Source organism: Dendrobates tinctorius, unplaced genomic scaffold, assembly GCF_039654945.1.
Source record: "Dendrobates tinctorius isolate UK_male_01 unplaced genomic scaffold, ASM3965494v1 ptg000007l, whole genome shotgun sequence".
Classification (NCBI taxonomy): Eukaryota; Metazoa; Chordata; class Amphibia; order Anura; family Dendrobatidae; genus Dendrobates; species Dendrobates tinctorius.
In genome coordinates, this window is record NW_027361675.1 from 51,755,744 (window position 1) to 51,782,554 (window position 26,811).

Genomic DNA, 26,811 nt, shown 5'->3' on the forward strand with positions numbered 1-26,811 from the left:
TTCGATTTTTTTAACATATAAGCGCAGTTCATATCTAAGAAATTTTACCACTATCCTGAAGTACAATATGTCATGAAAAAACAATGTCAGAATCAGCAGGATCCGTTGAAGCGTTCTAGAGTTATGGCCTCAAAGTGACACTGGTCAGAATTGAAAAAATTGGCCTGGTCACGAAGGCAAAAACAGGCTCAGGCGCGAAAGGGTTAAAGTGATTTGCACAAATCTCCACTGTAAGAATAATACATCCACACAAAGACTTATTGGAAAAAAAAAATTATATTTTGGAAGAATGCACTACAGTAGGTGACAGAATTCCAAAATCAAATTACATGAAAATATACATCGCAATTTTCTTTGTACAATGGGTGAGGAAAAACTGCCGAAAAGGAGAAAGGATGATAGGAGAGCTAAGAAAGACACATTGAGAGAAATAGTAAAAAGAAAGAAAATAATGCAACATTATGTCAAACCCTGAAGATTATTTAATAAACTGACACGTATGCATGCTTTCCTTCTTTCAAGTTCAAGACCAGGCAATTAAGTAAAAGTATTGTACAGGAAATGGAAATGGCTAATTCACTGGTTGCTTCATTAAAAGCAGCAGAGCTTTAAGAGTAAAGTTTTAGTACAGCCAGGATGAGCAGCATGTGTTTACATCAATTCAGTAGAACCAGAGGGGTACATAACATTTGCTGGACATAAGGCACTTCAGAAGTTTAATTACCATACTCCCTTAGGGGTTAAATATGGATTATCACAAAAAAGGTAACCAAACTCCTGCAGTGACCAAATAGTCTGAAAAAAAAACAAAAAAAAAACAAAACAAAAACACTATCAGCAAGTGAAGCCAAAAGACTGTAAGGTGGGAACTTTTGGAGGAGGGGGCATTATAAAATCCTGCTGCATGGAAAGTTAAAATCAACACAGTTTTACCCACAATACCACTAAAGTACTTTTCTGCATAGAAAGGACTGGTTCAGTTTTGAGAGCATTTGTAGGACTTCATTGACACTCGCCAGGACAGAAGAACAACCCTACACGGCTTGAAAACTGTCCGACTCTCTATTACAACCTAGGAGGAGGAAGAGAAGGAAAAAATAATCTGGAGAATAGGCTGAACAGATGACTGGCAAACCCCAAGTACAAAACACTCTTCCTTCATTCCTTGCTCGGTTTCCATTCTCAGACTTTACATAATTGTTTTCCTAAAAAGAAAGCATTATTTGGTACAATGTGTATTTATGGATTTACATGAACATTATATATATTATCCGGATCATGTTGTGCTATGTACAGGTCTGTACAATTCTTCCTGAAGTTTAAAGCAGTTCTTTAGATTTTTGAAATGCGAAAATCACCTTCAAGTTGGCACTTTTTAGGCTCTTGTCAGCATTGATAACTGGCATGTTTTATTGCAACCCCGGTGCCAGCCAGTGTTTGCCAACTAATTACAACAAAAAGTCCAGCAAAAGGTGGGTAGAGTGCAGGAAATACAGTGCCTTGTTTCTCAAATGGAGACCTGTGTGGGAAGAGACAATACATTACAATATATACTATCCCAGTTGCTGTTCTAAAAACAGTTAAGTAGAATGCGTTAAAAAGATAGTGGATCTAGCGTGCGCTGGTAGAGATCTTTTATAAGATTAGACATCTGTCAAGACCTCCCCATCACTAGTCTCAAAGAAAATGTATTTATCCTTTCCTCAAACACCAACATATTATAAATGTGTCTAGAAGGATAAATGCAAAAGGGAAAAATTTACCCTGAAATTGTGAAGCTACTAGCTGCTGCATAAATGTCACTCAAAAGCAGTCTCTTGGCTTTTTCTTACACAGCGGGCAACTTTCCTCTTAAATTCACCATTACGATCTTCCCTCCACTCTTTCTATGAAGAGGTGAAAAAAATAAATAAATAAAAAAGACAGCAAATAACTTGATAAAATAAAATGCAATCTAATAAGTTGTACAACATTGCTAGAAATACCCTTGTTGATCAGATATGCATCGGGGACACTGAGAAATGCAGAAATCCCTGTTGAGACCGGGACATATGTACAACATTTCATTTGGTGGATTGGCCTCAAATTAGTTCACATATCCAAAAATGCTAAAGATTAGGCCTCATTTAGAAATCATTTTTCACACACGTGTTCTGTGTTTTTTACAGATAGAACACATACCCATAAATAAGGTTTAGAGAGGTACATGAATTGCCTAGTGGAATCAATCACGATTCTTTGCAAATCTTTGCTTCCCTGGCAGTGCGAAGTGAAGCCTGGTATACACTCCCCAGCTTCACCGACACGCTGCGAATGCCCATTGAGGCAGAAGTTACAAGGACACAAGCCGCCACAAGATTTGCAGAACTGGTGGCAGCACATCCCTGGACATGTGCTGAACAAGTTAGGGTGCATACAACTGGCTTCGCTGCACATTGCCACGTCCAGAAATTTGCAAAGAGCAGTCGGTGATGCTGCTCTTGCAAATCAGGACACATACCCATGGAAGGGGGGGGGGGGGGGGGAGACAATGCTCCCCCCAACTATTCACTCACTAATTAGTATATTGCACCTACTTTTTTAGCCATATGCAAAAATCAATGAGCCACTAAAAGGCACTTATTAGGAATGGTATAAAAAGGATTATTAAATAAAGTCACGACCAAAAGTGTTAGCACCCTTAACAATAATAATAATTATAATAACCCTTGAAATTGTTCCAGAAAATAATATATTTCTATCAGGTAACTATTGCAATTACACGTTTTGTTATACACCATTTACTTTGCGTGTAGTGGAACGCAAAAAAAAGGCAAAGTGGACATAATTTCATACAAACCACTGCTGAAACACAAAACTAGACTGCAGTTTGCCAAGATGTACGAATAAGCCAAAATCCTTCTGGGAAAGCGTCTTGTGGATAAATGAAACCAAGATAGAGCTTTTTGGTAAAGCACATCATTCTGTTTACTGAAAATGAAAGAACACAGTACCTACAATCAGGGGTGGACATTCCAACACTGCAGTTCCACCGAAGCCTTTGCAGGCAGGACCAGCGTCACTATCCGATTCACAGGCATGCTATAGGGTTTGTTAGTCAGGGGAGGGCCCATGCTTTAATAGGTTTGAAATCCTTTCATCTCCCTCCACAGGTCTTGTCTCTTCCGAGTCTTCGAACTCTGACGTATCAGGGCAGAGGGTACGATGAAGTCCCTACCGCGCGCCCTCTGTCCTGAACACTGCAGAGACAGAAGTCGGTGAGCACACCAGCCCTGCTGTTGGAAGATCGAGAGGCATTTTATTTAAATGTACGGGACACTATATATGGGGGCCCTCTACTGTACGTGCCACTATATAAGGGGAACACTATATGGAGTAATGCATGTGGTCCATTATACTGTACACTCCCTGACACAAGTTATGTCGCTTATCCATGTTCTGTAAATAAAAGCTTATAACCTGACGTTAAATTCATCCATTGGTTATATAAATTATTCTTTTGAAAGCTGAAGCCCTCCAAAATGTGGTTTAGGTTAAGAAAATAAATTGCCATCAATGCAGAAATATTGATCATTTAACCCCTTCATGACCCAGCCTATTTTGAACTTAATGACCTGGCCATTTTTTGCATTTCTGACCAGTGTCCCTTTATGAGGTAATAACTCAGGAACGCTTCAACGCATCCTAGCGATTCTGAGAATGTTTTTTTCGTGACATATGGGGCTTCACGATAGTGGTAAAATTAGGTCAATAATTTTTGCGTTTATTTGTGAAAAAAAGCGGAAATTTGGCGAAAATTTTGAATATTTAGCAATTTTCAAATTTTGAATTATTCTGTTAACCCAGAGTTAGGTGACACAAAATAGTTACTAAATAACATTTTCCACATGTCTACTTTACATCAGCACAATTTTGGAAACAATTTTTTTTTTTTTTGTTAGGACGTTATAAGGGTTAAAAGTTGACCAGCGATTTCTCATTTTTACAACAAAATTTACAAAAGCATTTTTTTTTTTTTTAGGGACCACCTCACATTTGAAGTCACTTTGAGGGGTCTATATGGCAGAAAATACCCAAAAGTGACACCATTCTAAAAACTGCACCCCTCAAGCTACTCAAAACTACATTCAAGAAGATTATTAACCCTTCAGGTGCTTCACAGGGACTAAAGCAACATGGAAGGAAAAAATGGACATTTTAATTTTTCCAACAAAAATTTTCTTTTAGCATCGATTTTTTCATTTTCACATGGGTAACAGGATAAAATCCATCCTAAAATTTGTTGGGCACTTACTCCTGAGTACACCGATACCTCATATGTGGTCATAAACCACTGTTTGGGCGCACGGCAGAGCTCAGAATGGAAGGAGCACCATTTGACTTTTTGAATGGAAAATACGGTGGAACATTTAGCGGTTGCCATGTCGCGTTTGGGGAGTCCCTGTGTGCCTAAACATTGGAGCTCCCCCACAAGTGACCCCATTTTGAAAACTAGACCCTCCAAGGAACTTATCTAGACGCATAGTGAACACTTTGAGCCCCCAGGTGATTGACAAATTGATCCGTTAAAAAAAAAAAAAAAAAAAAAAAAAATTTTTACAAAAATTTTCTTTTAGCCTCAGTTTTTTTCATTTTCACGTGGGCCACAGGGTAAAATGGAACCTAAGATTTGTTGGGCAATTTCTCCTGAGTACATCGATACCTCATATGTGGTCATAAACCACTGTTTGGGCGCACAGCAGGGCTCAGCATGGAAGGAGCATCATTTGACTTTTTGAATGGAAAATATGCTGGAATATTTAGCGGTGGCCATGTCGCGTTTGGAGAGTCCCTGTGTGCCTAAACACTGGAGCTCCCCCACAAGTGACCCCATTTTGGAAACTAGACCCCCGAAGGAACTTCTTTAGATGTGTGGTGAGCACTATGAACCCCCAAGTGCTTCACAGAAGATTATAACACAAAGCAGAGAAAATAAAAAATCATTTTTTTTCCCCTCAAAAATTATATTTTAGCAAGCTAATTTTTATTTTCCCAGGGAAAACAGGATAAATTGGACTACAAAAGTTGTTCAGTTTGTCCGGAGTACGCTGGTACCCCATATGTGGGGGGGAACCACTGTTTGGGCACACGGCGGGGCTCAGAAGGGAAGGAGCGCCATTTGACTTTTTGAATGGAAAATTAGCTCCAATCGTTAGCAGACACCATGTCGTGTTTGGAGAGCCACTGTGTGCCTAAGCTTTGGAGCTCCCCCAAAAATGACCCCATTTTGGAAACTAGACCCCCTAAGGAACTAGATGCATAGTGAGCACTTTGAACCTCCAGGTGCTTCACAGAAGTTTACAACGCAGAGTCGTGAAAATAAAAAAAATTTTTTCCCCTCAAAAAATGATTTTTTAGCCCACTAATTTCTATTTTCACAATGGTAACAGGAGAAATTGGACCCCAAAAGTTGTTGTCCAGTTTGTCCTGAGTACGTTGGTACCCCATATGTGGGGGGGAACCACTGTTTGGGCACACGTCGGGGCTTGGAAGGGAAGTAGTGACGTTTTGAAATGCCGACTTGATGGAATGGTCTGTGGGTGTCATGTTACGTTTGCAGAGCCCCTGATGTGCCTAAACAGTGGAAACCCCCCACAAGTAACCCCATTTTGGAAACTAGACCACCCAAGGAACTTATCTAGATGTCTCGTGAGCACTTGGAATCCCCAAGTGCTTCACAGAATTTTATAACGCCCAGGCGTGAAAATAAATTTTTTTTTTTTTTTCACAAAAATAATTGTTTTAGGCTTTAGCCCCTTATTTTTTAATTTCCCAAGGGTAACAGGAGAAATTAGACCCCCAAAGTTGTTGTGCAATTTTTCCTGAGTACACTGATACCCCATATGTGGGGGTAAACCACTGTTTGGGCACACGTTGGGGCTCGGAATGGAGGGAGCACTGTTTGACTTTTTGAACGCAAAATTGGCTGGAATAAATGGTGGCGCCATGTCGCATTTGGAGACCCCCTGATGTGCCTAAACAGTGGAAACCCCTCAATTCTAGCTCCAATCCTAACACCACCCCAATATACCCCTAACCACAAGCCTTTCCCTAATCCCAACCCACCCCTAAACCTATTCATAACCCTAATCCCAACCCTAATTCCAACCCCAACCCTAATTCCAACCTTAGCCCTAACCCTAGCCCTACCCCTAATTGAAAATTAAAAATAGTTTCTTTATTTTATTACATGTGCCTGCCTATGGGGGTGATAAGGGGGGCGGTGATTTACTTTTTTTTTTATTTTGATCACTGTGTGAGTTTATCACAGTGATCAAAAAAAAAAAAAAAAAATCTGCAGCCGGGAAATGCCGGCGGGCGCATTTGCGCATGCGCCCGCCATTTTCCAAGATGACGGCACCCATGCAGGAGGGACGGCGGGACACCGGGAGGCAGAGCGGGACACAGGAGGTACCGGGGAAAGTGAGGGGAAAATCGGACAGCGGGGGGGGACATGAGGGAAGGGGGAGTAGATCGTGACGGCAGCGGTCCATCACTGCCGTCAGTCCGTGGCGGGGGCCGATCACCCCCGCCAGCCGTGTGTGTGGGGGGTCATGTTAGTGTCTCCAGCCATGTCCGATGGTAGTGCAGCATCGGCCATGGCAGGATTGTAATATTTCATCAATTTTCATTGATGAAATATTACTATCGCTCTGATTGACGGTTTCACTTTTAACAGCCAATCAAAGCGATCCTAACCATGTGGGTGCAAAGCCACCCCCCCAGGCTTAACTGCATGTTGTCCTGTATCTGCGGGTCGGGTGACATTTCAGTGACCACGGTCACCCGACCCGCAGGAACGCTATTTATAGCATGACGCCCACGGGGGCATCATGGGTCGTTTGGGCACGACTTTTCATGACGCCTACATAGGCGTCATGGGTCGTGAAGGGGTTAATGGACACAGAATGGTCAGATTTTGGCAAGACAAGAGTTTTGTCACCTGGTCATATAATGCACCCAATCCTAGTTTACATCCTCACCTGTGCTCAGTAAATGATCGGTTAATTAGTGGGTGTGTATAAAAAGAAACCCAGCACCCCAGACCTTCACTTGAGCGGCAACTTGAGCTCTGACAACATTCCAAAAATCCACCCTGCGACCAAAGCCTGGATCATCAAGAGGCTGAAGACCAGATCAACTACAGAGGTGGCTGGCACCTTTAGGCCTCTTTCACACATCAGGTTTTCGCCGTCAGGCGCGATCCGGCGCTTTTGACAGAAACAGGATCCGGCGAAATGCAATGCCGGTTCCGGTTTCCCCCCAATTGACTTGCATTTGCGCCGGATCGCGCCGGATGGCCATGCGTTTCATCCGGTTTTCGCCGGATCCGGCAATGTGTCGTGATCCGGCGTCTGGAAAAAACGGCTACTGTAACGTTTTTTGTCTCCGGTGAAAAAGCCGGACACGCCGGATCCGGCGCGTCCGGCTTTTTCACACAATGAAAGCCTATGAGCGCCGCAATGCGCCGGATCCGGTTTTTTGGTCTGAGCATGCTCAGTAGCTCTGCCCACAGGAGATCTATAAAAGCAAGACAATGGGACCCTCAGCCACACCCAACATGCCACCCAAGCCAAGAACCAGGAGCAGGAGAAGGCAGCAGACATCTGCAGCAGCACCATCAGCACCACCCCAAATGGAGCAGCAAATGGAACATGCTGAGGAGGGGAGTCCAGCAGTAGATGAGACACGGTAATTATCAAATCCCCCATTCCTCCAAACTAGGGCCATGGAATATCAAGATATTCATTGGCCCTTTGTTTCTCTTTATTCAACAGCCGCCAAAGAGATGCAGCAGCAGCAGAAATGGCATCACTGGCAGCAGCAGCAGCAATACCCACAGCCATGGAGTCTGGCCATCAACAGGACAGCACATCTTCTTCTGGGAGCCCTCCCTCGCATCGTCAGCGTTTGACGGTAAGTTTTTATTTCCAAAATCCATCATCTCTGTAATATATGTCTATTCATTGCCTTTTATTTCAAAACAGGAATCACAAGATGAAGAGGAGCTCCCAGAAGAAGAAGGAAGGTGTGGACAGACACCTGGAGTGGGCTCACAATTGGTAAGTTTTTTGCATCAAACGCAGAAACACAACATCACACTACACACAACACATAGAAAACAATGTTCTGCAGACCACACACAGCAAACAAATGCCTACATCCAAAGACATAACATTTTTTGTTTTCTTCTCTAGTCTTCCCAATCTGGTGCTCGGCCAAGAGGTCCTTGCAGTGCCTCCCAGGGTCGTCGGCGACAGCAACGCGGCGGTCACCAGCGTGTAAGTATAAATATTTTTGCTTTGCTTTTTGCACTTTTTATTTCATTTCTTTTGTGGAGGCTAATGTTATTTTTGTCTTTTTCTTTAACAGCCTTCACAGCGTGCTCCCGACTCTGACGGTGAGGATGGAGGACTCGATGTGGACCACCTCATCGATCTCGTCAGAGAAAGGGAGCCGCTCTGGAATATGGCTGACCGCCGCCACGCTGACCTTATCGTTACCCGACGACTCTGGGAGGAAATTTGTTCGCTCCTTGTGGGCCGCTGGGAGGACCTCGATGTTCGGGCCCAGATTAAAGAGCGTAAGTATATACAGTACCGGTTGCTTGATGTAAACCAGTGTTTCCCGAACTCCAGTCCTCGTGGTCCCCACGGATCATGTGTTCAGGATTTCTATTTACTATGGAAATCCTGAAAACATGACCCCTGGGGACCATGAGGACTGGAGTTTGTGAAACACTGATGTTGTATACTAACCACTCCTTTCTCGTTTCAGGGAACAGAATTGTGAATCGGTGGCGGTCTGTGAGGGATCGTTTCAAGAAGGAGTTCAATAAAGAGATGCGGGCCCCCGAGTGGATCTGGAGGACGCAGGAGCAAGTACAAGTACGCACAAGCCCTGTCGTTCCTCCGGGAAACAATGCTCACCAGAAGGTAAATATTACACACCACATGTGAAAAAAAATGTTAGATATAACTTTTTTTTTTCAGCCAGGGCCATACCATGTCAGTATTTTAATTGTTTTTTTTCTCTTTATTCCACAGCACGGTGAGCAGCACTCGGGAGCCTGCACGATTGGACCCTTCTGAGGCGATCCCTGAGGAGACCGACACCGAGGGACACTTCGACCGCCCCGGTACATCTGCACCTTCCCAGCCTTCCCACACATTCGACCCATCTGTCCCATCCACCAGCACAGGAGCATCGTGGCCGCCTACATTACATGAAGCTGCTGGTGAGGAGATCGCTTTCCCTTTACCCCACCCTTCTGCCCCTGCCACCTCTAGTACACCTGCGGGTACTGGGCGGCAGCGGCAGAGGGGTCAGGAAAAGAGTTATGCGCAAGAGTTCTTGCATCTGAATGCATCTTTCCAGAACTGTCCAAAAGTCTTGTCAGAGCAAATCTCCGCAGGCTTTCAGCAGATCAACTCCAGCATTCTGGAGGTGAAGACACTTCTGCAAACCATGCATTCAGAAGCAAGATCTTCGCCAAACCACACCTTTTTCAGGTCTGTTGTGGAGCGCATGGCAACACTATCTCCTACCCAGCAGATGCATGTAATGCATTCGTGCCACGGTGCTCTACAGCAGGTTACCTCCCAACCTCCACCTCCCACCACTGTAGTTCCTCCACCTGCACCCCCTCCAGCCACTTTCCATCCTCCCCCTCCTATTACATCTGCACCCCCTCCAGCCACTTTCCATCCTCCCCCTCCTATTACATCTGCACCCCCTCCAGCCACTTTCCATCCTCCCCCTCCTATCACATACTAGCAACCTCCCCAGTACCAGCAACCTCCCCAGTACCAGACATCTCCCCACTTCCAGCAACCTGCCCCGTACCAAACTCCTTCCCCGTACCAAACTCCTTCCCCGTACCAAACTCCTTCCCCGTACCAAACTCCTTCCCCATACAACTTTCCATCAACATCATCTGCTCCTACAGTCCCTGCCCAACCCTCCACTCCACCGCCCACCACCTCTTCTGCCTCCAACATGTCCACCCATTCTGTAGCTTTTTCCACACCTTCACCTCTAACTGTTCCTTCCCCACCACGATCCCAGTCCTCTCTCCACACACCCAGTGTCGAAGTGTCCCGCAGCCCCTCCAGCAGTATTTCCACCCCACACTACACAGATTTATGATGTGTTTTGTAATAAAAATGCCCATTGGGTTTAAAACCTTTATTAAAAAAGTTTTTTGCACTTTAAAAACATTTTACAAAAAAAAAAAAAATTTTAAATAAAAGTTAAATTATCGTTTCACAATGGTTGTCTGTCTTTTCTTTCTGCGGCGAACTATGTTTAAAAAAAAAGGTTAAATACAGGGTATTTCAAAGGTAAAAAGGTATTCAAAATCAGGTATATAACTGTGGGTAAATTTTAGCTTTTTGCCACAGTTGTGTTCCTGGTTGTGTTTGAAGCAAAGTATTTCACCTAAAAAGTTGTGTTTATTGTTGGTGATTTCCTAACAATGTACACAACTTTTGTTAAAAGGTGAAATACTTTGCATAAAACACAACCAGGTACACACCTGTGGCCTAAAGCTAAAAATAGTAGACCATGACAAGATAGCCAACTTTGGTTGGCAAAGGTATATACTGTTGGTCCAGAAGGTACACAAGTTTGGTTAGGGCACAAATCTTTCACACTGTCATCCTGCCAGTGTACTCTGCCTTGAGGGGCCACAAGGGTCAATTTTAAAAACCGGATCCGGCGTAATCCGTCGAAAAACGGATAGAAAAACGGATGAACCGGATGAGACGGATCCGGTTTTGTCTGTCAAGAACAAGACGGATCCGGCAGAAAACCGGATCCGGCACATCAGGTTTTACAAAACATTTGCCGGATCCGGCATTCCGGCACGACGCCGGATCGCGCCTGACGCCGAAAACCTGATGTGTGAAAGTAGCCTTAATGCGTCTCAGCCTCAAGTACAAAGGATTAAAAAAAGAGTCGAAGACACTGGAGATGTGTTTGACAAGCCCAGGTCTGGCAGACCCCGCAAGACAACTGCTCAGAAGGAACGTTTGTTGTTAGAAAACCCAAAGCAAGCCCCTCTTCAACTGCAGCAGAGCTCCAACAGGCCTGGTCACCTCAAGTCCCTGTGTCAACTAGAACAGTTTGTAGGATTCTGTCTCGAAATGGCCTCCAAGGTCTAATCAGCGCCCAGAAGCCAGCAAACAAAAGGCAAATAAAAAAACGTGTGGCATTTGCAAAGTCCCACAGCCTGCTAAACAGATGGACGCTGGAAAAGTGGCAGAAGGTGGATTTCTCTGATGAATCTTCAGTAGAATTACACCACAGCCGCTGCAAATACTGCAGTTGACCTACTGGAGCCCGTATGGATCAAAAATACACCCAGAAAACAGTTAAATTTGGTGGTGGAAAGATCATGGTCTGGGGTTACATTCAGTATGGGGGTGTGCGAAACACTTGCAAGTTGGAAGGCAATATCAATAGCCTAAAATATCAAGAAGTATTAGCTGTCTCATATTCCAAACCATAAATGGCGTTAAATTCTGTAGCAGGATGGTGCTCCATCTCATACATCCATCTCTACAACAAAGTTCCTCCAGGCAAAAAAGATCAAGGTGCTCAAGGACTGGCCAGCCCAGTCACCAGACATGATCATTGAGCATGTTTGAGGTAGGATGAAATAGGAAGCTTGGAAAACAAAACCAAAGACTCTAGATGAACTCTGGGAGGCATGCAAGACAGCATTCTTTGCTATTCCTGATGACTTCATTAATAAATTGTATGAATCATTGTTGACCCGCATGGATGAGGTCCTTCAGGCTCATGGAAGTCACACAAAATATTAAATATGACTCTAATAGCACCACAACTTCATTCACCAATGTAAGGCAACATATATTTGTATTTTAAGTTAATTATTTGCTTGAATATCACATTATTTTCTGTGGCCGACAAAAGTTTTGTCTTGCCAAAATCTGACCATTCTGTGTCCATTAAATGATCAATATTTCTGCATTGATGGCAATTTATTTTCTTAACCTAAACCACATTTCGGAGGGTTTCAGCTTTCAAAAGAATAATTTATACAACCAATGGATCAATTTAACGTCAGGTTATAAGCTTTTATTTACAGAACATGGATAAGCGACATAACTTCTGTCAGGGAGTGTATGGCGCACTATATAGAAGGAAATTGACTTTTGTAAAGGGTACACTGCTGAGGACAGATTCTACTGGCAACGTCCATTTATCATTCTCCCGTTTACCTTATACTACAGGTACTTAAACCCTAAAACCAAATGGACCCTCGATTACCTGAAACCCCTCTGCTGTATGGTATTGTAAAATTTACAATAGATATCACTCATGTAATGTAAGAAGTGAATAGCTTAGTTACTCACCGATAACGGTGTTTCTCGGAACCCATGACAGCACCACGGAGAGAGGGGAACCGCCCTTCAGGGACAGGAACCTACAGAAAAAGGGCGGTACCTCTCCTCCGCCTTCAGTTGGTTACAGAGCATCAGAGGGTCTCCAGGTTAGTTAGACAACAGAAATACATACACAATATTATAATACTGCTTACTTATCAAAGCACCGTGCCTAAACGGAAACACTCTACTAACAATAAAACGTGCTCACCATACTCGTGAAGGGGAAGGGAATAAGCGGGTGCTGTCATGGGTTCCGAGAAACACCGTTATCGGTGAGTAAGCTATTCTCTCTCACCCATGACAGCACCACGGAGAGAATTTCAGAGATTGGTAGCTTAGGGAGGGACCACCGCCTGAAGGACCCTTCTCCCGAAGGTCAGGTCAGATGTAGAGGCTAGATCTAAACTATAGTGCCTAAAAAAGGTCGAAGGTGATGACCAGGTGGCCGCCTTACAGATTTGTTCTATTGATACCTCAGATCTTTCAGCCCATGAGGTCGCCATTGCCCTTGTGGAATGAGCTCTCAGCCCTTCTGGGATGGTAATCCCGCTGGATGAATATGCCAGGGCAATCGCATCCCTTATCCACCTTGCCAGGGTACTCTTGGATGCTTTGAGCCCCTTCTGAGGACCCTGGAAACATACAAAGAGAGAGCCTTCCTTCCTACACTTTTTGGTGGCCTCCAAGTACTGTACTGGGCACCTTTTAACATCTAAAGTGTGGAACATTTCTTTTCCCTTATTTTTTGGATTTGGGCAGAAGGAAGGAAGGACTACCTCCTGGGACCTGTGAAAATGTTATGACACTTTAGGTAAATAGGCTGGGTCAGGTTTTAAGATGACTATCCTCTAGAATTTTTGTAAAAGGAGGCCCCGCTGACAAGGCTTGAATATCGCTCACTCTTCGGGCTGATGTTAGTGCCACCAGAAGCACCGTTTTAAGAGATAGGATTTTTAGGGGTGCCGAGTGAATTGGTTCAAACGGAGGGCCTGTCAGTGTTGAAAGTACAAGATTCAGGTCCCATGATGGTAATCTTTGACTGGCTATTGGCCTCGATCTGGTTGCGGCTTCAATAAACCGTGCTACCGAGGGGTCACCTGCCACATCATGGTTATAGAGGGCGCCTAATGCCGCTATTTGTACTTTTAATGTGTTGACCGCCAGACCCTGTTCTAGGCCCTCTTGTAGAAATTCTAGGATCTTCTCAATCTGAACCCCGTCCTGAACCTTTTCCCTAGAGGTGGATAGAAATTTTTTCCATATTCTGCCATAAGCTCTCATTGTAACCGGTTTCCTACTCTTTTGTAGTGTAGTTATCAGGTTTTCTGAAAAACCCCTGTCCCTCATCAGTGCCCTTTCAAATTCCATGCTGTTAAATGGAGGTTCGGTGCCTGAGGATGTAGCACTGGGCCCTGCGATAGCAGGTCCGGGAGATCCGGTAGGACCCATGGGTCGGTTACTGAGAGCATTCTTAGCCAGGAAAACCAGGTTCTTTTGGGCCAGAAGGGGGCTATCAGTATCATTCTTGCCCTGTCCTCCCTGACTTTCATTAGGACTGCTGGAATGAGCATGATTGGGGGAAAGGCATATGTTAGATTCTGTGTCCATGGAAGCATAAATGCGTCCAGAGTTAGAGGATTCCCCCTGGGATCTAGGGAGCAGAAGGCGTCTACTTTTTTGTTTTTGAAGTCGGCGAACAGATCTACGTCTGGGGTCCCCCACATTTTTACAATCTGCCGAAAAATGGACTGCTTTAGTACCCATTCCCCCTGTCGTAATTGGGTGCGGCTCAGAAAGTCTGCCCTTTGATTCTCTGTACCGCGGATGTGTAGGACTGTCAGAGATAACAGGTTTGCCTCCGCTAGTTTGAGGATTTTGGCGGATGTGTCCATTAGGGCTCGGGACCTGGTTCCCTCCTGGTGATTTATATAGGCCACTGTGACCCGATTGTCCGAAAGGATACGGACATGGTGGTTCTGGAGTAGGGGTAGGAAGTGTGTTAGGGCTTAGCCTACTGCTAGAAGCTCCTTTTGATTTGAGGAGGCTCTTAGTTCTTGATTTCCCCATACGCTCTGAGTCACCTCGTTGTTCATGTGCGCTCCCCATCCTGTGGGACTGGCATCTGTTGTCACTATGTGTGTTATCTTTGGTGCCCAGGGGATCCCTTTGGACAGGTTCTCCTGGTTTCCCCACCAAGCTAGGGAATGAATAGTGCTTGAATTTAGGGTAATGCGACCCTCTAGGTGTCCCCCTATTACTGCCTGGTTGGCCAATACGTCCCACTGGAGATTTCTCGTGTGTAACTGAGCCCATTGAACTGCTGGCAGGCAGATAGTGAACCCAACAGTGACATGGCCTTCCTTAGTGTCATGGAGGGATTTTGGATTGCTCTTGCTGTAATTTGAGCGATCTTCTCCTTTTTGTGGTTTGGGAGGCGACACTCCAGAATGTTTGAGTCTAGTGTTAGGCCCAAGAATTCTTGTACCCTGCTGGGCTCCAATCTTGATTTTTTTTTTAGATTTAGAAGCCAGCCCAGGTCTTGTAGAGTGTTCATCACCCTGTCTCTCTGTTCCCTGCATTTTTGAGCCGAGCTGCCCGCTATTAGGAAATCGTCTAGATACGGGATTATTATTATATCTTGTTCCCTTATATGAGCCATCATTTCCGCTACTATTTTGGTGAATACTCGCGGGGCTATCGATATTCCGAACGGCAGGGCTCTGTACTGAAATTCTTTCGCCTTGCCTTTTATTGAGATGGCTAACCTCAGATACTTCCTGGAGTCTTTGTGGATAGGGACGTGATAATAAGCGTCACTGAGGTCCAACACCGTCATGTAGCAGTTTGGGAACAGGACTTTGGTGGTAGATTTGATCGACTCCATTTTGAAGCTCTGGTTCTTGACGTATTTGTTTAGCTTTCTCAGATTTATAATTGTACGAAAGGTGCCGTCTGGTTTGGTCACTAGAAAAAGAGGGGAGTAAAACCCTCCGCCCATATCCTGCAGGGGGACCTCCTGGAGGACTCCTTTTTTTACTAGGCCTAGAACCTCGCTTTCTAGCGCTTCCTGTTCTCGCATGCTGGATCTCAGCGGCGTTGTTACATATTTTTGAGGCGGGAGAGAGAAAAAGTCTATCCTTAGGCCCTCCTGGATTAGGTTTATTATCCATGGGTTTGTTGAAATTCTCCTCCAGGCTGGAAGGAAAAAGGATAACCTTCCCCCCACCCTTGGCGTACTGTCACTTGGAGGGCTTTTTGTCCCGGGGAGAGTTATTAAAGAAGAAGCCTCTATCTCTTCTTTTATCATCCCACTTTTGTTCCCTTGGTGGTCTTCTCTGAAAAAAACTCCTATTCCGAAAGGGTCTTTTAAATGCCGCTGGCCCTAAATTTGGGAATCCTTTTTTCTTGTCCCCTGCTTTCTGGAGGATGTCATCTAACGTTTCCCCAAAAAGGAATTTTCCCTCACAGGGGATGGAGCATAATTTAATTTTGGTCTGAAGGTCCCCTGGCCAACTTTTAAGCCATAGTGTGTCCTTCGGGCCGCGTTTGAAAGTGCTGCTGTTTTGGACGATAGTCTGACTGAATCGGCCGATGAGTCTGCTAGGAATGCAGCCGCTCCCCTTATTACTGGGATAGAATCTAAAATTTTCTCTAGGTGTCCCTTCCCTCAGCTGTTTCTCAAGTTAGTCCACCCATACCATTAGGGCTCTTGAGGTACATGTCGCCGCTATCGCTGGCCTGAGGTCACCGCCTGCAGACTCCCAAGCCCCCTTTAGAAAGGTATCCGCCTTCTTATCTAGGGGGTCCCTGAGGGTGCCCATGTCCTCAAAGGGAAGGGCGAATTTCTTTGAGGCTTTAGCAACTGCTACATCGAGTTTCGGGGCTCTATCCCAAGACGTGGATGCCTCCTCCTCAAAGGGATATTTTCTTTTAAGGGAAGGGACCGTAGTATTTTTCCTATCTGGCTTATCCCATTCCCTTTTGATTAGACCCTTGACGATTTCGTTTAGTGGAAATACTCTCCGTTTTTTCTGGCCTAGTCCCCCGAACATTATGTCCTGGACTGTCTTATCCGGCCTCGGGTCCAATACCCCCATGGTAGACCTTACAGCTTTCACCAGTTTGTCTACCTCTTCTAGGGGAAAACAATGGCGCCCTCCTGTTTCCTCGTCTGAGGATGAGGAGCCGGATTCTGAGGATTTAGACGAGATTTCCCCTGATGTGGAAGAATCTGACTGGGAGGTTTCTACCGTGTCTTTTTTCCTCGTTTTATCCTTATGTTTAAGGGATTCAAGGGCACTCTGGACCTCTGATTTAATTGCGGCCCTTAGGTCAGATGCGAAATCCGGAGTCTCCTGACAATTTCTTTTGTACAGGACTGGCATAGTTTTTTCTCCCATGATACCGGTAGGGGTTTAGTGAAAGTGGGACATTCCCTGTTCTTTTTAGCCTTCTTCTTTCCCTAATAAGGGAGAGGGATTGCATTACAAGGGTGACATTCACGAAGATCACTTACCCCAAAAAAAGGCACGCGGCTGCAGGTACCGGTTCGGGAGACGGAGTCAGGTCCTGTATAGGCTGATCTCCTGGTGGCGTTTTGCTCCTCGCTGCTGACGTGCTACGCCGCGTGGAGTGACTGCTGGAACGGCACTCTGTGTTTCGTTCCTTTTGTCGGTGGTGGTGTTGGTGGTGCTGCTGCTGTTTCAGCTGCTGCCTCTGCTCCTGTTGCTGGTCGCTATCCAGGCTCGGACTGGCCCACCGAGGTACCGTTGGATCCCTCGTTGGGCCCCGCCCCCGAATGTCAGTGTCACTCACTGGTCGCTCGTACCCAGGGGCAGGGCCGGCGTCAGCACCCGGGCAAGTGCCGGGGCCCTGGCGAGATGGGAGGGCCCACTCACGCTGTCTGGGATACCCGCCGGCCGCCGTCACGCCCCCCATGTACTGACCCCAACCTGCGCCCTCCGCGAGGGACCCACGCAGTGACGCAGCCCCTTACAGCCAGCAATGATCATCGCTTCCTTCGGCTGTAATCTTGTGTGCGGTGCCAGCACAGGACCTGTGATGAGGTCCCAGGAGGGGAGGAGTCGGGTCACATGATCAGGGCGGCTGCAGGACTCTGCTGTGCTGGCCGCTTTTCATTATGGTGCTGGTCTGGATGGATGAGGTAACGTTTATGTGTGGGACAGTGGGGTCAGGGAGGGGTTTAACAAGGTGGATGTAGCAGAGACGTGTGTGTACTTGTGTGGGGTCAGGGAGGGGTTTAACAAGGTGGGTGTAGCAGAGCCGTGTGTGTACTTGTGTGGGGTCAGGGAGGGGTTTAACAAGGTGGATGTAGCAGAGCCGTGTGTGTACTTGTGTGGGGTCAGGGAGGGGTTTAACAAGGTGGATGTAGCAGAGCCGTGTGTGTACTTGTTTGAGGTCAGGGAGGGGTTTAACAAGGTGGATGTAGCAGAGGCATGTGTGTGTACTTGTGTGGGGTCAGGGAGGGGTTTAACAAGGTGGATGTAGCAGAGCCGTGTGTGTACTTGTGTGGGGTCAGGGAGGGGTTTACAAGGTGGATGCAGCAGAGCCGTGTGTGTAATTTTGTGTGGTCAGGAGGGGTTTACAAGGTGGATGTAGCAGAGCCGTGTGTGTACTTGTGTGGGGTCAGGGAGGGGTTTACAAGGTGGATGTAGCAGAGCCGTGTGTGTACTTGTGTGGGCTCAGGGAGGGGTTTAACAAGGTGGATGTAGCAGAGCCGTGTGTTTACTTGTGTGGGGTCAGGAGGGGTTTACAAGGTGGATGTAGCAGAGCCGTGTGTGTACTTGTGTGGGTTCAGGAGGGGTTTACAAGGTGGATGTAGCAGGCCGTGTGTGTTCTTCTGTGGGGTCAGGGAGGGGTTTAACAAGGTGGATGCAGCAGAGCCGTGTGTGTACTTGTGTGGGGTCAGGGAGGGGTTTTACAAGGTGGATGTAGCAGAGCTGTGTGTACTTGTGTGGGGTCAGGAGGGGTTGTACAAGGTAGATGTAGCAGAGCCGTGTGTACTTGTGTGAGGTCAGGGAGGGGTTTAACAAGGTGGATGTAGCAGAGCCGTGTGTGTACTTGTGTGGGGTCAGTGAGGGGTTTACAAGGTGGATGTAGCAGAGCAGTGTGTACTTGTGTGGGGTCAGGGAGGGGTTTAACAAGGTGGATGTAGCAGAGCCGTGTGTGTACTTGTGTGGGGTCAGGGAGGGGTTTACAAGGTGGATGTAACAGAGCCGTGTGTGTACTTGTGTGTGGTCAGAAGGGGTTTACAAGGTGGATGTAGCAGAGCCGTGTGTGTACTTGTGTGTGGTCAGGAGGGGTTTAACAAGGTAGATGTAGCAGAGCCGTGTGTACTTGTGTGAGGTCAGGGAGGGGTTTAACAAGGTGGATGTAGCAGAGCCGTGTGTGTACTTGTGTGGGGTCAGTGAGGGGTTTAACAAGGTGGATGTAGCAGAGCAGTGTGTACTTGTGTGGGGTCAGGGAGGGGTTTAACAAGGTGGATGTAGCAGAGCCGTGTGTGTACTTGTGTGGGGTCAGGGAGGGGTTTACAAGGTGGATGTAACAGAGCCGTGTGTGTACTTGTGTGTGGTCAGAAGGGGTTTACAAGGTGGATGTAGCAGAGCCGTGTGTGTACTTGTGTGTGGTCAGGAGGGGTTTAACAAGGTGGATGTAGCAGAGCCGTGTGTGTACTTGTGTAAGGTCAGGGAGGGGTTTACAAGGTGGATGTAGCAGAGCAGTGTGTACTTGTGTGGGGTCAGGGAGGGGTTTAACAAGGTGGATGTAGCAGAGCCGTGTGTGTACTTGTGTGTGGTCAGGAGGGGTTTACAAGGTGGATGTAGCAGAGCCGTGTGTGTACTTGTGTGAGGTCAGGGAGGGGTTTTACAAGGTGGATGTAGCAGAGCCGTGTGTACACTTGTGTGGGGTCAGGAGGGGTTTTACAAGGTGGATGTAGCAGAGCCGTGTGTGTACTTGTGTGTGGTCAGGAGGGGTTTACAAGGTGGATGTAGCAGAGCCGTGTGTGTACTTGTGTAAGGTCAGGGAGGGGTTTAACAAGGTGGATGTAGCAGAGCCGTGTGTGTACTTGTGTGGGGTCAGGGAGGGGTTTACAAGGTGGATGTAGCAGAGCAGTGTGTACTTGTGTGGGGTCAGGGAGGGGTTTAACAAGGTGGATGTACAGAGCCGTGTGTGTACTTGTGTGTGGTCAGGAGGGGTTTACAAGGTGGATGTAGCAGAGCCGTGTGTGTGTACTTGTGTGGGGTCAGGGAGGGGTTTAACAAGGTGGATGTAGCAGAGCCGTGTGTGTACTTGTGTGGGGTCAGGGAGGGGTTTAACAAGATGGATGTAGCAGAGCCGTGTGTGTACTTGTGTGGGGTCAGGGAGGGGTTTACAAGGTGGATGTAGCAGAGCCGTGTGTGTACTTGTGTGGGGTCAGGGAGGGGTTTAACAAGGTGGATGTAGCAGAGCCGTGTGTGTACTTGTGTGGGGTCAGTGAGGGGTTTACAAGGTGGATGTAGCAGAGCCGTGTGTACTTGTGTGGGGTCAGGGAGGGGTTTAACAAGGTGGATGTAGCAGAGCCGTGTGTGTACTTGTGTGGGGTCAGGGAGGGGTTTAACAAGGTGGATGTAGCAGAGCCGTGTGTGTACTTGTGTGGGGTCAGGGAGGGGTTTACAAGGTGGATGTAGCAGAGCCGTGTGTGTACTGGTGTGTGGTCAGGAGGGGTTTACAAGGTGGATGTAGCAGAGCCGTGTGTGTACTTGTGTGGGCTCAGGGAGGGGTTTAACAAGGTGGATGTAGCAGAGCCGTGTGTTTACTTGTGTGGGGTCAGGAGGGGTTTACAAGGTGGATGTAGCAGAGCCGTGTGTGTACTTGTGTGGGTTCAGGAGGGGTTTACAAGGTGGATGTAGCAGGCCGTGTGTGTTCTTCTGTGGGGTCAGGGAGGGGTTTAACAAGGTGGATGCAGCAGAGCCGTGTGTGTACTTGTGTGGGGTCAGGGAGGGGTTTTACAAGGTGGATGTAGCAGAGCTGTGTGTACTTGTGTGGGGTCAGGAGGGGTTGTACAAGGTAGATGTAGCAGAGCCGTGTGTACTTGTGTGAGGTCAGGGAGGGGTTTAACAAGGTGGATGTAGCAGAGCCGTGTGTGTACTTGTGTGGGGTCAGTGAGGGGTTTACAAGGTGGATGTAGCAGAGCAGTGTGTACTTGTGTGGGGTCAGGGAGGGGTTTAACAAGGTGGATGTAGCAGAGCCGTGTGTGTACTTGTGTGGGGTCAGGGAGGGGTTTACAAGGTGGATGTAACAGAGCCGTGTGTGTACTTGTGTGTGGTCAGAAGGGGTTTACAAGGTGGATGTAGCAGAGCCGTGTGTGTACTTGTGTGTGGTCAGGAGGGGTTTAACAAGGTAGATGTAGCAGAGCCGTGTGTACTTGTGTGAGGTCAGGGAGGGGTTTAACAAGGTGGATGTAGCAGAGCCGTGTGTGTACTTGTGTGGGGTCAGTGAGGGGTTTAACAAGGTGGATGTAGCAGAGCAGTGTGTACTTGTGTGGGGTCAGGGAGGGGTTTAACAAGGTGGATGTAGCAGAGCCGTGTGTGTACTTGTGTGGGGTCAGGGAGGGGTTTACAAGGTGGATGTAACAGAGCCGTGTGTGTACTTGTGTGTGGTCAGAAGGGGTTTACAAGGTGGATGTAGCAGAGCCGTGTGTGTACTTGTGTGTGGTCAGGAGGGGTTTAACAAGGTGGATGTAGCAGAGCCGTGTGTGTACTTGTGTAAGGTCAGGGAGGGGTTTACAAGGTGGATGTAGCAGAGCAGTGTGTACTTGTGTGGGGTCAGGGAGGGGTTTAACAAGGTGGATGTAGCAGAGCCGTGTGTGTACTTGTGTGTGGTCAGGAGGGGTTTACAAGGTGGATGTAGCAGAGCCGTGTGTGTACTTGTGTGAGGTCAGGGAGGGGTTTTACAAGGTGGATGTAGCAGAGCCGTGTGTACACTTGTGTGGGGTCAGGAGGGGTTTTACAAGGTGGATGTAGCAGAGCCGTGTGTGTACTTGTGTGTGGTCAGGAGGGGTTTACAAGGTGGATGTAGCAGAGCCGTGTGTGTACTTGTGTAAGGTCAGGGAGGGGTTTAACAAGGTGGATGTAGCAGAGCCGTGTGTGTACTTGTGTGGGGTCAGGGAGGGGTTTACAAGGTGGATGTAGCAGAGCAGTGTGTACTTGTGTGGGGTCAGGGAGGGGTTTAACAAGGTGGATGTACAGAGCCGTGTGTGTACTTGTGTGTGGTCAGGAGGGGTTTACAAGGTGGATGTAGCAGAGCCGTGTGTGTGTACTTGTGTGGGGTCAGGGAGGGGTTTAACAAGGTGGATGTAGCAGAGCCGTGTGTGTACTTGTGTGGGGTCAGGGAGGGGTTTAACAAGATGGATGTAGCAGAGCCGTGTGTGTACTTGTGTGGGGTCAGGGAGGGGTTTACAAGGTGGATGTAGCAGAGCCGTGTGTGTACTTGTGTGGGGTCAGGGAGGGGTTTAACAAGGTGGATGTAGCAGAGCCGTGTGTGTACTTGTGTGGGGTCAGTGAGGGGTTTACAAGGTGGATGTAGCAGAGCCGTGTGTACTTGTGTGGGGTCAGGGAGGGGTTTAACAAGGTGGATGTAGCAGAGCCGTGTGTGTACTTGTGTGGGGTCAGGGAGGGGTTTAACAAGGTGGATGTAGCAGAGCCGTGTGTGTACTTGTGTGGGGTCAGGGAGGGGTTTACAAGGTGGATGTAGCAGAGCCGTGTGTGTACTGGTGTGTGGTCAGGAGGGGTTTACAAGGTGGATGTAGCAGAGCCGTGTGTACTTGTGTGGGGTCAGGGAGGGGTTTAACAAGGTAGATGTAGCAGAGCCGTGTGTGTACTTGTGTGGGGTCAGGGAGTGGTTTAACAAGGTGGATGTAGCAGAGCCGTGTGTGTACTTGTGTGGGGTCAGGAGGGGTTTACAAGGTGGATGTAGCAGAGCCGTGTGTGTACTTGTGTGGGGTCAGGGAGGGGTTTACAAGGTGGATGTAGCAGAGCAGTGTGTACTTGTGTGTGGTCAGGAGGGGTTTACAAGGTGGATGTAGCAGAGCCATGTGTGTACTTGTGTGAGGTCAGGGAGGGGTTTTACAAGGTGGATGTAGCAGAGCCGTGTGTGTACTTGTGTGGGGTCAGGAGGGGTTTTACAAGGTGGATGTAGCAGAGCCGTGTGTGTACTTGTGTGGGGTCAGGAGGGGTTGTACAAGGTAGATGTAGCAGAGCCTTGTGTGTACTTGTGTGAGGTCAGGGAGGGGGTCTTACAAGGTGGATGTAGCAGAGCCGTGTGTGTACTTGTGTGGGGTCAGGGAGGAGTTTTACAAGGTGGATGTAGCAGAGCCGTGTGTGTACTTGTGTGGGGTCAGGAGGGGTTGTACAAGGTAGATGTAGCAGAGCAGTGTGTGTACTTGTGTGGGGTCAGGGAGGGGTTTTACAAGGTGGATGTAGCAGAGCCGTGTGTGTACTTGTGTGGGGTCAGGGAGGGGTTTAACAAGGTGGATGTAGCAGAGCCGTGTGTGTACTAGTGTGGGGTCAGGAGGGGTTTACAAGGTGGATGTAGCAGAGCCGTGTGTGTACTTGTGTGAGGTCAGGGAGTGGTTTTACAAGGTGGATGTAGCAGAGCCGTGAGTGTACTTGTGTGGGGTCAGGGAGGGGTTTAACAAGGTGGATGTAGCAGAGCCGTGTGTGTACTTGTGTGGGGTCAGGGAGGGGTTTAACAAGGTGGATGTAGCAGAGCCGTGTGTGTACTAGTGTGGGGTCAGGAGGGGTTTACAAGGTGGATGTAGCAGAGCAGTGTGTGTACTAGTGTGGGGTCAGGAGGGGTTTACAAGGTGGATGTAGCAGAGCCGTGTGTGTACTTGTGTGAGGTCAGGGAGTGGTTTTACAAGGTGGATGTAGCAGAGCCGTGAGTGTACTTGTGTGGGGTCAGGGAGGGGTTTAACAAGGTGGATGTAGCAGAGCCGTGTGTGTTCTTGGGTGGGGTCACGAGGGGTTTACAAGTTGTACGGAGCAGAGCCGTGTGTGTACGAGGTGTAGGGAGCAGAGCCGTGTGTGTACGAGGTGTACGGAGCGAAGCCGTGTGTGTACGAGGTGTACGGAGCAGAGCCGTGTGTGTACGAGGTGTACGGAGCAGAGCCGTGTGTGTACGAGGTGCACGGAGCGAAGCCGTGTGTGTACGAGGTGTATGGAGCAGAGCCGTGTGTGTACGAGGTGTAAGGAACGGAGCCCTGTGTGTACGGAGCTGAGCCGTGTGTTTATGAAGCGGAGCAGAGCCGGGGGTGTACGGAGTGAAGCAGCGTGTGTACAAGGTGTACGGAGCGGAGCCGTGTGTGTACGAGGCATACAAAGCGGAGCCGTGCGTGTATGGTGGGGAGCATTTATACCTCCCGAGTCCAAACTGTCCCGGATCCAGCGAGACAGTCCCGATTTTGAGAGAGAGACTGCCCCAGCCGGGAGCATACTTTCCCCGCGGGACACAGGAGTACATAGCGGACCCCCAAGGAGCAATTTAAAACTTGCACGTAACGTTCTGCCGGAAGTGATGTGCTGGAAGCTGACCAGAAATTAGGTAATTTCAGTAGGAGATTGTGACGGAACCATGGAGGCACTTCAGGGAATGCTTCAGATCCATCACCGTGTCCTTCTCTGAGAGAGCGGACAGCGAGATTGCCTTGGAATCGGGGATGTCGGCCATGTGAGCGGATCATGATATGTCCTGCACCAGGAGGCTCAGGTAGGCACTACAATGGGAGCTGGGCTGCTATAGTATCTTTATAGAATTTTTCTGTTTCTTTCTCTCTGTTCTTTCGCTCTGTTATCTTTTCTTTCTCTGTCTGTTCTCTCTTTCCTCTTTCTTTCTTTCCCCTCTTCCTCTCTGTTCTTTCCCCTCTTTCTTTTTCTCTCTACCTCTGTTCTTTCTTTCCCCTCCTTTTTCTCTCTCCCTGTTTTTTTCTGTCAACTCTTTCTCTCTCCGTTCTTTCTTTCTTTTCTCTGTTCTTTTTTTCTGTCCACTCTTTCTCTTTGTTCTTTTTCTTCTCTGTTCTTTCCCCTCTTTCTTTCTCTATCTGTTCTTTCTTTCCCCTCTTTCTTTTTCTCTGTTCTTTTCTTTCTTTACCCTCTTTCTTTCTCTTTCTCTGTTCTATTCTTTCTCTGTTCTTTATTTTCTCTCTTTCTTTCTCTGTTCGTTCTATGTTCTTTCTTTCTCTCTCTCTCTCTGTATCTTTCTCTGTTCTTCCTTCCATTCTCTTTCTTTCTCTGTTCTTTATTTCCCCTCTCTTCTTTCTTTCATGTGTACACTACTAATCAGTAGCCTCCATCACATGAACATGTTTTGCCACAGAGCGAGTGTCCGTGTGGATCACATGCGTGTCCGTGTGATCCACATGGAGACAAGTCCGTTTTTGGCCGTCACCACGGATGTCACATGGCATGAGTCGTGGTATGTGTTAAGGGGGGGCCAACTGAGACTTTTTCACCCGGGGCCCTCAAAAACCTGGAGCCGGCCCTGCCCAGGGGTGGGATTCAGCGGGTTCTCCCTGGTATCTGGTACACAGGCCAACGCCGGGTCAGTGAGTTACTGTCTGTATGTGCTGCGTATTGGGGACCTGTGCTGCCTACTAGGGACCTGTGCCTGCCTTTTGGGGACCTGTGCTGCCTATTAGGGACCTGTGCTGCCTACTAGGGACCTGTGCCTGCCTACTGGGGACCAATGCTGCCTATTGGGGACCAATGCTGCCTATTGGGGACCAGTGCTGCCTATTGGGGACCTGTGCTGCCTATTGGGTACAATGCTACCTATTGGGGACCTGTGCTCCCTATTGGGGACCAGTGCTGCCTATTGGGGACCTGTGCTGCCTATTGGGGACCTGTGCTGCCTATTGGGGACCTGTGCTGCCTATTGGGGACCTGTGCTGCCTATTGGGGACCTGTGCTGCCTATTGGGGACCAGTGCTGCCTATTGGGGACCAATGCTGCCTATTGGGGACCAATGCTGCCTATTGGGGACCAATGCTGCCTATTGGGGACCAATGCTGCCTATTGGGGACCTGTGCTGCCTATTGGGGAGTTGTGCTGCCTATTGGGGAGTTGTGCTGCCTATTGGGAACCTGTGCTGCCTATTGGGGACCTGTGCTGCCTATTGGGGCAGCTAATCGCACGGGTACCGGGAGGCTTTCGCCGCTAAGACCGGCAGGCAGCAACACTGCCTGGCTGGTCCGGGCGAATTTTAGCCCCCCTGCAGATACGAACGCTTCGATTGGCTGGGCTGTGTAGCATCTACCATGGAACTCTTGTTGGGACAAAGTGATCACTATACCCCCTACGTCAATCCTTGGGGGTGTAGATTCCAAAATGGGGTCACTTTTTAACTTCAAAGTAACACAGGTCAGATTTGCCAAAAATGGCTTGGGCATAAAGGTGAAAACAGGCCTGCGGCCCTAAAGGATTAAATGAATCGTAGTGCAGAAAGATCTGCAGCATATGAACAACGGTGCAGCTTTTAGCAGAATTAGGATGCTGAAATGATGCAGATTTGGCGTGGGATATACGGCAAAAGAACCCATGGTGTAATTCTGCGGTCTCAAAGCCTAAATGTTGAGTTGTACATTACTGTAGGTGGGCCCCTAAAATTAATTCCCTTGGTGGGCCCTAGACACCCCAGTCCGACCCTGTCGCTATCCTTCATTATTAGGATCGCTTCCAGCCAGGAGTTTCTGCGCCTCACCTTTTTTAAACTTAGTGCCGCGTGACGTCACCGCTCCCCCTGCACGCGCTGGTCGGGAAGCGCGCTCCTGCGCATGCGCCCGGTTCCGGGACCCGGAAGTCGCTGGTCTACTTCCGGGGCAGCGGCCATCTTGGTACTCTCCGTACCATGGCGCTGCCCACGCTCCACCGGGTCCTGCTGAGCCCCAATCTCCTTTCCGGAGCGACGACTCCGGCATCTCTCCCCCCCCCGCTCACCCGGCAGCCCGCATCGGCCCCGGCTTCGGGCACCGCACCTGCCGCGACAAGGGCCTCCCCGCTGCCGATAGCCGGACAGGCCGGCCCCGGAGTCCTGGATGCACAGGTACCATCCTGTGGGTCCCTCCATCAGGAACCCAACTGAAGGCGGAGGAGAGGTACCGCCCTTTTTCTGTAGGTTCCTGTCCCTGAAGGGCGGATCCCCTCTCTCCGTGGTGCTGTCATGGGTGAGAGAAAATCTTTGACAATATACTATACCAATATTTCTCTGCTTTATCTGCGCCTCATGAATCATGGTATGTGTTAAAGGGGCCCAATGAGACTTTTGTCCGGGGCCCACGAAAACCTGGAGGTAGCCCTATGTGTCT

At 48.1% G+C, this 26,811-nt stretch overlaps 1 protein-coding gene across 2 annotated transcripts in view; it reads right to left on the minus strand.

The window, feature by feature from the left end:
- Positions 1–257: 257 nt before the first annotated feature.
- Positions 258–26,811, minus strand: part of UBE2G1 (ubiquitin conjugating enzyme E2 G1) — a 76,767-nt gene continuing 50,213 nt past the window's right edge. For both annotated transcript variants that reach the window (XM_073574637.1, XM_073574633.1), the window contains exons 5-6: positions 1,764–1,886; positions 258–1,519 (exon numbers count right to left, since the gene is read on the minus strand). In XM_073574637.1, coding sequence (XP_073430738.1) covers positions 1,800–1,886 — 87 coding nt within the window. In that variant the 3' untranslated portion in view covers positions 258–1,519; positions 1,764–1,799. The remainder of the gene's footprint in view (positions 1,520–1,763; positions 1,887–26,811) is intronic.